At 46.5% G+C, this 15,259-nt stretch overlaps 1 protein-coding gene across 2 annotated transcripts in view; it reads left to right on the forward strand.

Annotated features, from left to right (window-relative positions):
* Window positions 1-15,259, forward strand: part of CERT1 (ceramide transporter 1) — a 911,140-nt gene that overhangs the window by 215,985 nt on the left and 679,896 nt on the right. For both annotated transcript variants that reach the window (XM_078675236.1, XM_078675235.1), the window contains exon 3: window positions 3,115-3,231. In XM_078675236.1, the coding sequence (XP_078531362.1) occupies window positions 3,115-3,231 (117 nt within the window). The remainder of the gene's footprint in view (window positions 1-3,114; window positions 3,232-15,259) is intronic.

Below are 15,259 nucleotides of genomic sequence, written 5' to 3' on the forward strand. Positions count from 1 at the left end.
AGCGTTGGATTGCACCGCTGTGCCGAAACCTGGGTTTTCGGGAATACCTACAAGCATACAGGGTTATGAAAACCAATACCCTGGGACATATTGTCTTTGCGGTATCAAAATTCCTAATGGCAGCTTGGTTAATAAGGAAGAAAATGTCCCCCTGAACTGGTGCCACTGTGTTTCCTTACCTCATGCAGACCTTCTAGCCTTTTTATATGTAAATATTCTCTAATACATGCATTCCATTTTACTGTGTATTTATGTACTGTATTTTATTGCATCTTTTATGGCCCATGTGGCCGAAATAAAGAATTTTTGGAATTGGAATTGGAATTAACAGTGCTCAGCAAGGACAAATCAACCAACCCACTGAAAAAACAGTGATAATGTAATTTCTGACAGCAACCCTATTTCCATCCTCCTAACTTCAGTGTCTGGACCGCCATCCTCCACCCACAGGCACGCAGGTGATAAAGGTCCATCGTCTAGAGAACCATCCCTCATCCTCTATCTTGTGCCATGGTAAACCAAATCATCCAGGAAGGAATCCCCTTGTTTCATTACTCCGACGCGCACACACAGTCCTACTACTGCCTGTGTGCTACACTCATTCGACACACACACACAGGATACAAGAACATGGTTCTGGTTTTTCACAGAACTGCTTTTTCCAAAAGGGGCCATTAGGGCACACACCCATGACACAGATTAATAGGATCGTCCGCTATATTTAATTGCAAAACACAGTATGCTGCCATCCCCACCTTATGCTTTAAACCCAAAACCGGGATCGTTGCCCTATGTTCACTCTGAGGGTCCTCATGGTGCGCCCCTCCAGATCACAGGAGAGGTCCTACTCTTAGCATTGTCACAGACTGGCCTTGGCCTATGCACACACACTAGATGGCGTGACACCAGTTTAAAAAATAAGTTGGGATACCACCTACACATGAAGTCAGGCACTCGGCAGGGTTAAACGCCCATATATAATGCTGGGGACGTTTCCGCCCAAACATATATGCTTTTAAAAGTACAGTGTTCGTTCATTTAAACATCTTTAGTTTAGTGGGATAGTTGGTGTGATTCTCTTCGGTCCCGCATGAACCTGTAACTGTAGAAGATACAGGCATGGGATCTACTACCTTGCATCATCTCATACCTCCTTTTACTATTCCGATCCCCCAAAACAAGCCTTTCTCAACCCTCCCTCTTACTCATACCCCTCCACCTAACATTTACTCATCATCCTCCCCCTTCCTTTTACTCCTCTCAAGCCTCCTCCTACTGCTGTGAGCTCCAAAAGAAACAGAATAATTTTTTTATAAATCCTTCCCATCTATACCTCCACTGTCTTTTTCAATCCAAATAACAGACCAACATGTCCACCACTAAAATTAATTTCATATTTCACTATACCAATTCACCACTAATCCTTCATGGGTTCCGGAGTAGCGTGCTACTCGCCAAAAAGCACTTGACCACCTCATCCAGGATAGCATGTGCTATACAAATGCAAACCTTTTTACCTCTTCAATCCTTTTGCTATCCTTCTCAATCCAAATAACTGACTAACATATCCATCTCTCCAGTTACTTTAATATTTTCACTGTACTAATTCACCACTAATCCTTTATGGGTTCTGGAGTAGCGTGCTACTCGCCGAAAAAGCGATTTGATGCCTCGTCTGTGGTGGTACGTGCAAAATAAATGCAATTACAGTACAATATCTTTTCTCCTCCCACTTGGGCCTAGACCGAGTTCAGTGGCACACCTTTGAGCTCTGTGTATTCTGTGCTGCACTGGTTTGTCACAGCCTGGATTACCACTGCCATTCTTTCCGGGTACTACCTATCATTCTGAATATTCCAGGTGGCTCCTGGCTGCAGCCTCGCTGTGGTAGCATGAATGCCTACTCCGCCATGTCGGTCAGACCTCCATGGCACTGGTATGGAATCTTGGGAACGGTTGCAACTTGTCTAGGCCTCCGATGTTGGTTTGGATTGCTCCCCCTACTGTCTGCTTCGGGGAGGCATTTTCTTTAAAACATCACTACTTTATCCAGCATTTGCAATGCAATAGGTCCCGCATTCACGAGAGTTTAAGCTATTGGCATTGTAAATGACAATCCCTTTTATTTTTCTGTTGCTTTTAAAACAGATAGATAAAAGGCACTGCCATTACAATGCTAATAGGTTAAACTCTCTCAAATGCAAGACCTATAGCATTGCAAAGGCGTGCTATACTTTTTTTTTTTAAAAATGCATTAGGAGAGAGCGTGTCATGTCTGCAACAGCAGGCAGTACAAAGCTATTAGAGAAAATAGTCCTCAGAGGCTGTTATTAAAACCTACAGAGTACCAACACTCGTAGCGGGGGGGTCGCAATGGGCAGTTACAAAAAGAGACAAGGCGGTACTAAGGAGGGACTACTAAGCCTTTTAACCAATGAAAAGCCACAGTGGACAATGACACAAGCCAATAAAAAAATATGGGCGGAGAGTGGGTGGAGCTTAAAGTCCCTACCGCAATACTCCATGCCTCACAGAGCAGGGAATGCGCTGCCCAGGCTCAACCTAAAAATGTCGGGGTTTCCTAGACAAGACTATATGTGTGACTGTTTCCAAGTGGGAATTTTCTGTGCAGTTCATTAATTTTTGTGCATCTGTATTACTTCATAGAACATGGTTAGCTTAGCTCACATTCAATGTGTATTGTATTCTACTCAGTTGCTTTTAGAATTTATTGTACCCCAAATTCTGCTATGCATATTAATTTCTTGTAATTTTATCTGAAAATGAGTAAAAGTTTACCATACGTTACAAATGTTATGTAACAGTCCCCACCAACCCATCGCTCCATCAGCACAAATAATTAGCTTCAGGGAGACATGCATGAGATTAAAGCAGAAAACTAGGCTCAGACAACTGAGGTACAATTCATTATGTTATTACAACAGTTTTGGGTGATTTTTCGTTTCAGTTCTAAGGTGGGGATGTTTCCACACATTTGTTGTTTAGAGACTTAGCGCTGGATCCTGAAGATGCTCGCTTCATAGCCGTCTAGCTGCTCCTTTATGTTCTCATCTCAGTGATTTATGTATTCTCTTTGTATTTTATTTCCCTCAGCCACATGAGTTTGACGAGTGCCGATTTGATATCAGCGTTAATGACAGTGTTTGGTACCTTCGAGCTCAAGACCCTGACCATAGACAGCAATGGATAGATGCTATTGAGCAACACAAGGTAGGGGCTGTGTTGGATTGTTCTGACTTTGTTCAATATGGAATGTAAGCTGGGGCTGGGTGTCTGTGTGCATCTATCCGTCTTCGCTTAGTCTTTTTGTTTATTGTACAAAATCCTTTTTATTGATTTTTAAATGCTATGCCTGAAATAACTTGGAAAAATACACATCATCAAATAAAATAAAAAATTCCGCCTATGCATCCACCTGCCTTTGTGAAACTCGACAAACGTTGTATATACAGGTGTCACATATGTTTACACAGGTATCCATGTTCTATTTATAGTTAGACTGCTTAACTTTTCTATTCAGTACTTTCTGAGTTTTACAAGCAACGTTAAGCGTGCAAGATTTGATAACACCTTAATGTTGTGCCGATTTTGGACTGATTATTTTAGAAGTACTGTATTGGTTTCACCACACTTTCCGAAAAGATGGTTGTTCTCCAGTCCAGCCGGTTTGTTTGTGTCAATCACACAGCTAGAAAATGGCCATTTCTGAACGGTACTGTAACCACAGATTCCTCCTCTTTTGAATACATCTAGACTGCGTCTGAAAATAGAACTGCAGCAGCTCATTTGTGCCAAAAGGTGGTGCCCTTCGAGTCTGTGGTGCCCTTATGCTGTCTCCTGGAGGGATGACATGGTGCCTTATATAGCCACTGGGTGTGAGTGTTTGATTGGTTCAGATGCTCCGTCCATCACCACCCCCTTTTGTACTGCTTTGTCTGCCATAAGTGTGGCAGGGTATGCTCAGACGTGAGTCCCTTGCTCACTTTGCCAATGGATTCAAGCAAGCCTGGCTGAAGACGGCTGAAATGCCAGAAACCGGTCCTAGGAAGCTTGTTTCCGGTCCAGGGAAGGCATGGCTTGGAAGTTCGGGCAGGACTGTTCCCATGAGGCACAGGGTCAGACTGATTTGCATATGGGCATGTCTGAACTGGGGTGGCAGAGTGGGCTAAAGAACGGTGATGGATTAAACCCAGATCTGTTGACGGGGTGTGAGTGTTTGATTGGTTCAGATGCTCCTTCCATCACCACCCCGTTTTGTACTGCATGGTGCCTTATAGAGGTACTGATGCCAGCTCATTTGTTCTGCACTCTTTGTCTCAAATCTGGAACTCTGCTCTCCGTTTTTCTCGGTGTTTTTGCTCACTTACAAATTATTTCTCTTAATAGAACAGTGCACTAGGGATATTTCTTCGGAGGGATGGGCAGGGGACAAAAGGTTTTTAAACCAAGCGGCCCCTACAGGAAGCAAGAATTGTACACAGATTCATTTGAGGTCTACCTTTTGGTATTTAGAATCCAAGTATTACTTAAAGTCCTGCAACAGATCCTTCCTGATGCATCCCAAGGCCGTCGAAGGGGGAGGGGTGGGGGGGGGGCACAAAGTGAAACTGTATCCCGCTGAACACAAGAAGCAGGGTTGATCACGCTCCTGGGGCCGGTTCCGCTATGGTTCCTGGTGACCATCCTCTGGGAATTCCAGAATGAAATCGAAAGATAAGTCGAAACACAAGAAATCCAAGCAGCATTTTACTTTTTCCCACCATTCCTTCTCCAGGGCACAGTGGTGCAAAGAGGTGACTCTGCTGGCATCATCCAATTTCAAACCCATTTGAGACTGGAGCCAATGCATCCCGAATTTTCTGCGCTATCTAGGACTCTTCAGCAGAGTAAGGCCTTCAAAGAGGCAATGCTGCTGCTCTTTGGGACTCTTTCAGGTCCTTCTGAAGTGTATTCTGGCCCATCTAGATCCTTTGGGTTCCCCAGTCTTTATTTCTCCAGCACAACCTTCGCCAGCATCGTCTGATCTTGCTCAACCTTTGCCCAGCATCATGCTGACACCAGGCCATATTGCAAGTCCTTTTCTGTAGATCACACTGATAGCAACTTGTTTTGCGCTGGCTGTGGCTCAGAAGCACCAGGTCCAGGTCTGTCCCTGACTTCAGATTCAGAACAGACTTCAGCTAGATTTGCATGTTGCACCATGAGATCATAAAGCCCAAACCGTTGTCCACCCCAGTCCCTCTGCCTTGACATGTATATTGCAGACAGGTGGCTGGCTCTGATAACATCTTGTGTCTTGAACATGTTTGCAGAAGATGATGATGATGATGATGAGGTGGAACATTTGCTGCCCCATCATTGTAATGATGTAGGGCTAGCTATATCTTTTGATTTGGACTCTCCCCGGAGCACTCTACTGAGAAGATACCCTCTTTTATAATGGGGTTTCACAGGCTAGCGGAGGTCCTGGAGTTGACGTCAACTAAGGCAAATTGCTCACTGAAATTTCACAGCAAGGTCTTTCCACTTCTGTACATTTGCTGCTTTTTAATTAGGCCATTATGGAGGCTTTCGTGGTGGCTTGGCCCAAGCTTTTTTCAGCATCACTGGTGAGCCATCCAATTGTAAGCCGCCCATAGGGTTGACTGTGGGAATCCATCCCTCTTGACACAGCTTCTAATATGTGAGCGCATAGTTGTTTAGGCGTTAGTCAGTACAGTAAACTCCAGTTCCTTCTGCAAGGTGTCCCCAGACATGGAATCAAAACACATTAATGGTTTTGGTTTAAAGGTGTTCTCCTCCAGTTTATCAACTACATTCCAGAATGCCAAGGAATGTTACACATATACTCTCTGGGGCATGGTGAACCAGAGTTGTCCACTCCCCGGGAAGAGTTTTGCACTACTTTTGCACCGACTGTGCATGATGACAAGGATGCGGTAAGTATACCCTACAAACTGTTCTGGACACCACAGGCTATTGATGGTGATATGGGCATCAGTCTTATGGTTTGATAACGTGTCCGAATGTGTACCGCTGGCTTTTCAGGGTCACTCAGGTGTCACTGATGAACATGCTGTTTGATGACTTCATAGAACAAGAACAGTGGTCCTTGGGTTTTATTTAGGTATCAAAAAAGGCTATTTACTCAAACACTTGTAATTCATGTACCTATTTTAGACAATGTATTCCTTTTGAATCTTTGGATAGGTGTTTGTTGAATAGAATGATGCAGATAGTTGGTGCGTTGCTCATAGGTGATATGAACAGTAAAATGATATACATTGTGGGTGTGTGTGTATATAAGTGTACAAAATCCAGGGCAGGTTCAGTTTTCTGTGTTGAAGTAAACAAATTGGATAATCCCTAAGAAGGTGTTGAAGTTTTTCTGTGATTAGTTCTGGGATCGGTGGGTGGGAAGTCACCTGAATGAAGTGGAGATCCTAGAACTCTGATCTCAGGTGGAACTTCTCACCACATCAACCTTATGGAGCTGCGCACAATCAATCTGGCCCTCGAGGTCACTCTACCATCTATCTAGGATAGCTCTATTCAAGTTCTGTGGTCCCAGGCTGAGGCTGTGGATGGACCTGCACCGACTATCTCTTGGACCCCTCCACATCGGAGCAAACTAACTATTTAGGCAACTTGCTGACCACAAGTGGCATCTGCCCCCTTTGATGGTTGTAGGTGTTTTTGTCCACTTTGGCATGCCTTTGGTAGATTTTTTTGCTACTGCAGAGCATTTGCAGTGTCATGCCGTTTGTGCCCTAGCGCTTCTTCTCTCTGAAAAATTAATTTCACCTTCAGTGGGCATTCTCCCCTCTGCCCCCAAATTCTAAAGAAAGCCAGGAGTGACCAACCACAGCTTATGCTAGTAGTTCCAGCCTGGGTGAGAAGAGTCTGCTGAAACTAAACATTTGCCCTTCACTTCGACTGACTCTCTTGAAAGATCTGTTGAACCAACAGGCCAAAGTTATGCACACTAGCTTCCACAGTCTACACCTACATTTGTGAAGATTGAGTGATCCAGCTGAATGGTTTTGAGCTTCTATTGGAGGTGGTGGATGTTATGTTGGATGCTCGTCCACCAAGTTTATCTATTCTGGCTATTTGGTAAGAGAGTGGCTCGATGTGAAGACTAACATGTTGACCCTCTTCAGTCTAGGCTATTTGATGTTCTTATGTTTGTTTTGTTCCTGGCTCATAATCTTACTGCTCCATTCAAGTGAATGTAGTGTCATCTCATACACATGCATTTGGTTTTAAAATTGTGTGCGCAAGGCATGTGAAAATGAGTAAGGAGGAAATGTGGGAATGGTTAGACAACTACCCTGTAATTAAATCTCAACTATAGTACTCCACTTTTAATGACTACCTGATTGCGTGTGGTGTGCGTAAATAGTGATGGGGTACAACTAATAACCGGTTTATCAGGAGCGTTCATGGAGGAAGGAATATTGTCAGAATGAAAAGGTCAAATACGAAGAATTGCTTGTACCTTGTAAGAGCCTATTGAAAATAGCCAAAACAAAATTATTTTCTGAAAGTATATGGTCAGCAAAAAACTCAAAGAGCTCTTTAAAACAGTTAAATCGTTGTTAAAATGGAATAATCGTAGTTCTTTTAGTGCAGACGAATCCTTTTGTAATAAGCTAGCAGTCTTTTTTTAGTCTAAAGTCAAAGCCATTTTTCAAAATTTCTCACCCCATTCAAATATGTTAAGTATAGGTGATTATTCAACCTATCTGTAGTAAGTAATGAAGCTTCACAGAAGATAGTTGTTTGAATAAGTATTAAGTATTTATTCAGTAGGTTGCGCCGGGTAGACATGTGTGGCTGTCCCTCTGGCTGGTCCGTCTGCAACTGCCACAACACAGAACCTACAAACCGTCTAGGAATGTGGAATGCACCAACAGAGCATTCCACACTCTATAGCTAACCTAGATAGTTACAACATATCTTCTTCCCTTAAATAAACAAAAGATGTAAGACAAAAAATGTTAAACAATTCTTAACCAAAATCAGGTACGGTACAATTAGGATGAATCAGGTTTTTCTTTTCTTAACAATTGAACACTGAATATCTCATCAACATACTTAACTTTGACAAAGAATAAATCATTGAATGAAAAAAAAAAAAGTTAATTATTTGCATATATAATCCTTTAGATATTCTGGGGGACAACGGTTTCTATGATGTCTTACCTCCCGAGCAGCTTGGTGTACCTGAGAACCTGAAGAAGGAGCATCACCTCCTCCCTGAACAATTCTTTGAGGAACAGAATTCTCCTGAGAATTGTAAATGAGGTCATTGTCGGTCATAGATAAAAATGTATTATCTATAAAGTTATCACCACTATTGTTCTCAAGTACAACATCTGTATTTACATCACCTTTCTGGTATAAAGCTACTCTTTTATAATTGCATTTTTCGCCATTGTCCAGAACCACACAATATGGTAAGGTAAGTTTGACTCTAAAAGGGCCAAAATATTTTCTAAAAGAAGATTCTGTTCTACCTGAAGGTATCTTTACTAAGTCTCCCGAACAAATTCTCTTACAAGACTGTTTTTTATGGTTCACACTTCCACGTTGCACGACCTGGGTAGTGTTGGTAGGAATTACTTCTTTTGTAACAATGTCTTTAATCCAAGTGGGGACCAACTTCGTGTTAGGTGGTCTCTCACGCATCATCTCAAATGGTGTTCTATTAGTGACACTATGTACACTAGAGCGTTATTTCCATACCATCTCTGATACCATTGAGTCTACTTCTTCACCACTGGAGATAGCCATTTGGATCACCCCTTTGATCATTCGGTTAGCCCTTTCCACAATTCCATTTCCTTGTGGATTGTATAGGGAAGTACGGCTGTGTCTAATGCCACAAGTAGACAAAAAGTTCTTAATTTCAAGAGAAGTTAGTTGACTACCATTATCAGTTAACAATACTGAGGGTATGCCTTCATCTATCCAAATATTCCTTATAGCCTTGATGGTTGTTGCAGTTGTAATATCTTTTTTTTTTTATTTTTTTTTTATTGGGCAAGACATTTATTGCACATTGTCACAAAAAGATAATACAATCAATATCGCCTACAACCTGAAAAGGCCGGCTATGTATAGTACGCAGGATCAACTCAGAGATTTAGTCATACACAGCCCATCAGCCGACAACCATAGGTCCGGCGGCGCTTGCTCGGTATCGATGTAGTCTCGGTTTCCATAGACAATGCATCCGCATAGTATATACGCCAGATCAGTCTCACAGTTTCAGTATTTTTTAACCAAAGCCTCCATAACCTAGGGAGGATGATGCCAACAACTAAGAAATAACCCCTTACAAAACTCAAAGCACTGTGTCACTACATTCTCCCTCCCTCATCGCTCCGCCAATAGTATCCCAGAGTGGCAAACATCTCGTGGCAGTTGAGCGCTCAGCACGCGTCATTGACAGTGGCCACGGACACCAGGTACTGTTGAAATGGTTCCCAGAAGTCTCTGGGGCGGGACCCCATAGGCAACTCTTCCTCATACGTGACCAAAGTGTCTCTACAATAGGCCAAGTCCTCCAGCCAATTTTTTATTGTAGGTTTCCGCTTACTGTTCCAATGTAAGGATATTCTCCTCTTTGCCATCAGTAGTGCAATCACACAAAGTTTACGTCGTCCCGCCCTCAATTGTGGCACTAACCCCAGGAGACATACCTTAGCTGTACACGGCAATTCTGCCCCCAGTATAGTGTTAAGCGTCCGTACCACCCGATCCCAGTATTGTGCCACCGCATCGCAGTGCCATGCCAAGTGAATGAAATCTGCATGCCCCTGTCCGCACCTAGCGCAGTTAGAGTTGTCTCTCAGACCGTACCTGTGTAGCCTTGCAGGCGTGTAATACATGTGGTGCAAATATTTGTAGTGAATCAGTCTAAGATTCCCGTTAGGTGTCAGCATCCCCGTTAGAATGCAGGTGGCCTCCCATTCCTCCTCCGTGAGGTCATCCCCCAGTGCAGCGTTCCATTTCTGCCTGGCTCTGGTAGTGTTACCCCCATTACTAGCTTGCGCACTGCGGTATAGTCGGGACACCAAGTGTGATGCTGAGGGGGTGTTTAGCACAAGTGTCAGTGGTGCGAGCGCCTGTGGTTCCACCGGGAAAGTCACAAAATGCTCCCTCATCGCCCTCTGTAATCGGTAATAGTTGAAACTGAATAACAGTGTCGGATTCTGAATGTATGTCAGTTGGTCCAGTGGCACAAACATCCCATCTTTATATAAATCCCCTAGGGTGTCTATGCCAGCACGTTTAAGGAGGTCCATCCCCACCTGCTCCTGTGTGACAGATAGTGCCGGATGGTGTGCTAATGGGAGTGTTGGTGCGTAGATTGGTGTGCAGTGCGCCATCCTACTCAGTGTCCTCCATGCTTCTATTGTGGTGTTTACTGGGTTGATGTCATGATCGTGCAACCTGGGACGTTTGTGTGTTAATATACTTGTTAGTGGGATGGGGTCAGCGTCTCCGCGTTCCACTGCCACGTGCGTTAAAAAAGGAATCTCATGGAACCAATAGTGCGCGAATTGCGCCTGGGCGCACTGGTAGTATAGGTAAATATCTGGCACCCTGAAGCCCCCTTTAGCGTATGGGAGAGTCAGAGTTTGCAGGTCCAATCTGGCCTGCTTCCCCGCCCATATTAAGGATAGCATGAGGGATTTGATGTTGCGAAACACCTCGGCCGGTGGCTTAATAGGGATATTATTGAAGAGATATAAGAATTTGGGCAGGAGCACCATTTTCACAATGGCAAGTCTGTCAGCCAGTGAGAGCGGCAGTCCAATCCATCTTTGGACCTTATCTGCTAGCGTGGAGACAGTCCTTCCGTAGTTGGTGCGAATGACCAACTCCGGGTCTCTGTGGAACCAAACGCCTAAATATTTCGTCGGTTCCTCCTGCCATTCCAGGGGGTAGTCCAGCGCAGTGGGCCGGGTTCCGTCCGTCAGCGGGAGTATGAGGGATTTGCCCCAATTGATGTGCAGGCCCGAATATTGGCCGAATTTAATGTATTCCCTGAGCAGTGGGTTTAGATTCGTCTCAGGGTTTTTTACGTACAGGACCATGTCATCGGCATATAAGGCTATGTGTATGGGTCGCGTAGGCAACTGAATAGCAGAATAGTGGTGGTGTTGTCGTATCTTACAAGCCAAGGGTTCCAGTATAAGGGCGAACAGCATTGGCGATAGAGGACACCCTTGTCTAGTGCCTCGCTCGATGGGTATAGGGGACGACAGATGCTTGTTTACCCGTATGCGGGCCGACAAGCCCGAGTATAGCATTGTGATCCATCCGATGAATAACGGGGGGAACCCCATCCGGATCAGGACTGCGTGGAGGAACGGCCAGTCAATCGTGTCGAATGCCTTAGCCGCATCCAACAAGACAGCAACCGCTTTGATGTCCGGGGCCAAATAGTGTGCCAGTGCAAATAGAGTACGAGTGTTGTGCGTGGTCGATCGGTCCGGAATGAAACCAGCCTGGTCAGGTCTAATTAACATCGGCATTAGTGGTTTCAGTCGGTCTGCTAGGATGCTAGCCAATATCTTGGTGTCTATGTTTATCAAGGAGATGGGGCGGTAAGAGTCGCAGTATTCTTCGTCTTTGCCCGGTTTCAGCAGAGCGATGATCAGCGCCTCTCTCATGGACGGTGGCAGTGTTTGGGCCTCATGTGCGGACTCGTATAGATTCATCAGGTGGGGTGCTAGCGTGTCTGCATATGTTTTATAGAATTCTATGACGAAGCCGTCTGGGCCCGGCGCTTTGCCATTGGGGAGTCGTTTGATAGTGTCTATGATTTCTCGTGTCGTGAGAGGCCTAGCTAAATATTCCCTGTGGCCGTCAGCCAGCCAGGCGATTTCAACGTCAGCCATGTATTCCAATAGTTCCTCCCGAGATAATTGAGCTCTGGCCTCATACAGTTTCCCGTAGGTGTCTCTGAATTCTCCCAAAATGGTCGGCATGTCATGTGCACGAGTACCCTGTTTGGTATGTATAGTCGCTATATGCTGTGGCGCCCTCCCCGAGCAGATCTTTTCTGCTAGGGCCCTGCCCGGTCTGCCTCCTTCCCCATATCTCCTAGCCGTCGTTCTCTTGAATATGTATGTAAGTTCGTCATCAGCAAATGTGTTGTATTCCAATAGTAGTGTCTGAATGTCACTTAGCAGTGCCGTGTCTCCAGTGTTTGTGTATCTCTGTTCTAGGTCTTGAAGCATCTCCTCCCTTCTTTTTAGTTGGTGACAAATATCTTTTAATATGCCAGCGGACGTGCTGATGCACACGCCCCGTATAGTCGCTTTAAATGCTTCCCACAAGAGGCACGGGTCCTCCGTGGTGGGGGCATTCAATTCAAAGTAGTCGGTGATCGCTTTTTGGACTGTGTCAACATACAGCGGGTCGCGCAGGGCCTGTGCGTTAAAGCGCCAGGTGTAGGGAGGTGGGGCATAGTGTGGGATCCGTAACCTCAAAAGCACAGGGCCGTGATCCGATAGTGTTCTCGGGAGATGTGTTATCTGCTCCACCCATGCAAGGACGTCCTGAGTAGCCAGCCAAAAATCTAATCTGGACCAGCTTCTATTTGCAGCGTTTATGTGCGTGGCAACCTGTTCCCCCGGGTGTAGTAGCCGCCACAGGTCGCTTACATGTAAATTAGACATAGCGTCTAGCAGCATTCCCCTCGCCTTGGTATGTTGCTCAGGTGTGTGTCGCTCTGTCGAGCCCATCTTTGAGTGTCACGTTAAAGTCCCCCCCCCAAATGACATTGTCCGCTTGTATATCCGCCACAGTGTGCCATAACCGTTCAAAAAAACCCGCATCATCCACATTCGGACCATACACATTTACAAGGGCTAGCTTCTGGTGTCTCGTCTCGCCTGCCACTATAACATATCGCCCTCCTGCGTCCGTGTACGTGTCTGTAATTTTGAAGTGTGTGCCTTTCTTGATCAAGATACTGACGCCTCGGGAGTACGTCGAGTAACATGCGCCTGTGGCGGATTCCGCCCATTTTGAGCCCAGCCTGGATGTGGAATTGGGTGCCATGTGTGTTTCTTGGAGAAAAGCCACATCTACCTGAAGTCTGTCAAAGTATGCAAACATCTGCCGTTTCTTTTTCGGATTTCCCAGCCCCCTGACATTCCATGTGATGAAATTTAGTGTGTCAGAGCGTGCCATTAGTACGTGGTCAGGTAAAATTGTGTATCGTGTGATCTATGCGGCCACCTGTGGAACAGCTCATTTTCATCATACATAATACAGGCAATAAAAGAGGTCGCAATGCTTCTCAGACACAGTGCAAACATATTAACTCTACCCAGCTTCCCCATCCCCCCACCTCCCACTTTAGCGCCCAAACTGTGCCAAAGCCATCCCCCCCCAAATTTCAGAACTATGAATAAACTTGTTGTGGGGAACACCCTCCTGGGGGTGCCGCCTGAAGCACACATCTCCACCCACATAGTGGATGTGGACGAGCGCGATGTCAAGATAATATTAGCGTCAATAATCACCCCCTAGGCCCCTCATCCCGCCCCCAATCCCCCGCAAGAGCAACCTGAGCAGCGTCATTCCCTCCATGTCCCTCCGAGGTTTCAAGACCCATGCAGGCAGTGTCCCACATCTTCGTAGTTAGTGTCTCAGGGTATCACAGTGATAGAGCGGTCAGTACAGCCAGCCGGCCGCATGTCTTTGATCAGGTGAGACCCATAGTACTTGGCCGGGTTCTGCAACAACACTCCCCAGGTGTACTCACTGCGCTATTGCCGATGGCGTCTTCCTTCCAGAACTCGTCAGCACCGACAACATCAGTCCCGTGGGTCTCAACAAGCGGCTGCACGTTGTCAAAAATGTCCGTCGCCCGCTGCCAGTGTCTAGAAAGTACTCCAAGGACGCGGACATGTCAGCCATTTTGTCATCAGTCGTTGTCGCTCATTCTGGCCGCAGTCTCCTGAGTCTTCCGGCGTTTGGTGAGGTTCTTGACATAATCCTGCGCCGCCTGAACCGTCGTGAGAATTACCGGCTTGCCATCCGTTAGGATTTTAAGTTTTGCTGGGTACAGCATCGCGTATCCAATGTCCAGCTCCCGAAGTTTCTTCTTCACTGGAGCAAATTCCTTCCTTGCCTGCTGCACCGCCATGGTGTGGTCTGGGTAGAATTCCAGTGAATTACCCTGGTGGGTAATGGCGCCTTTTTCTCTCGCCATACGTAGTACGGCGTCCCTGTCCCTGTAGTTGAGCATTCGGGCGATGATTATCCGAGGCGTAGCCCCCGGTTTTGGAGTGGGGGCCAGGGAGCGATGCGCCCGTTCGACCAGGAAGACGGCAGAGAAGCTTTCAGCCCCGAAGATATCCTTCAGCATGTTCTCAACGTACGTCTCCATTCTGCCCGTGTTGGTGGATTCCGGCAGGCCCGAGATGCGTACGTTGTTGCGGCGAGACCTCGCTTCTTGGTCCTCCACCTTCGCCTTCAGGGTGTCCAGGGTCTTTGCAATGGCGCCGTGCGTTTTCGCTATGTCTCTGGAGTGGTCCTCCACCGAGGAGATCCTCTGCTCCGCCTCCACTAGCCTCTCGTCGTGGTTTTCCAGCTTGTTTGATAACGAGTCCACCCTCGCCATGACGCTGTCCATTTTGTTATTCATATCGTGCAAGCTCTGTTGGATAGCCCTTAATACTGCCTCCATGCCGGCGCCGTCCCCTAGAACCTGGTCTCCGTCAGTGTCCTGAGCAGCTCCCGTTTTCGCCGTTTGCTTTTTCGCCTCGAAAGGCAGTTTCGTCTGCTGTCTATCGGGCTTCCCCATGGAGCCCGTGGGTGCGGCTGGGCTAGCGACTATCGGGCTCGTTGGGGCTGCTGGTTTGGTCGTCGTCCGTGTGCGTCGCACTATCGCTCCAGCCGTCCCCCGCGCTGGGGATCTATTCATTTGAATGGCCACGTAGTTACATATTGGCCCAGGGTAGCGTCCGGCGTTTCACAGGCGTGTCTCTTGATGGTGGATTTGCTTAGGGGACTGCGTTGCTCTTCTTGTAGCACCCTGTCCGAGTGAGGCGGACCCGTGCGTGAGGGCAGGTCCGGTTTGCGCCGTCTGGAGCGGCGCGCAGCAGTGTCGGGAAGCCTCGCGCCACCTCACCTCTGCCAGCGAGCTCCCAGTTGCCTGTCTCCCCCGCTCACCTCCTCAGCCGCGCTGTGTAGCCTTCCCGTA

Source organism: Lissotriton helveticus, chromosome 2_1 (assembly GCF_964261635.1).
Source record: "Lissotriton helveticus chromosome 2_1, aLisHel1.1, whole genome shotgun sequence".
NCBI classification, from domain to species: domain Eukaryota; kingdom Metazoa; phylum Chordata; class Amphibia; order Caudata; family Salamandridae; genus Lissotriton; species Lissotriton helveticus.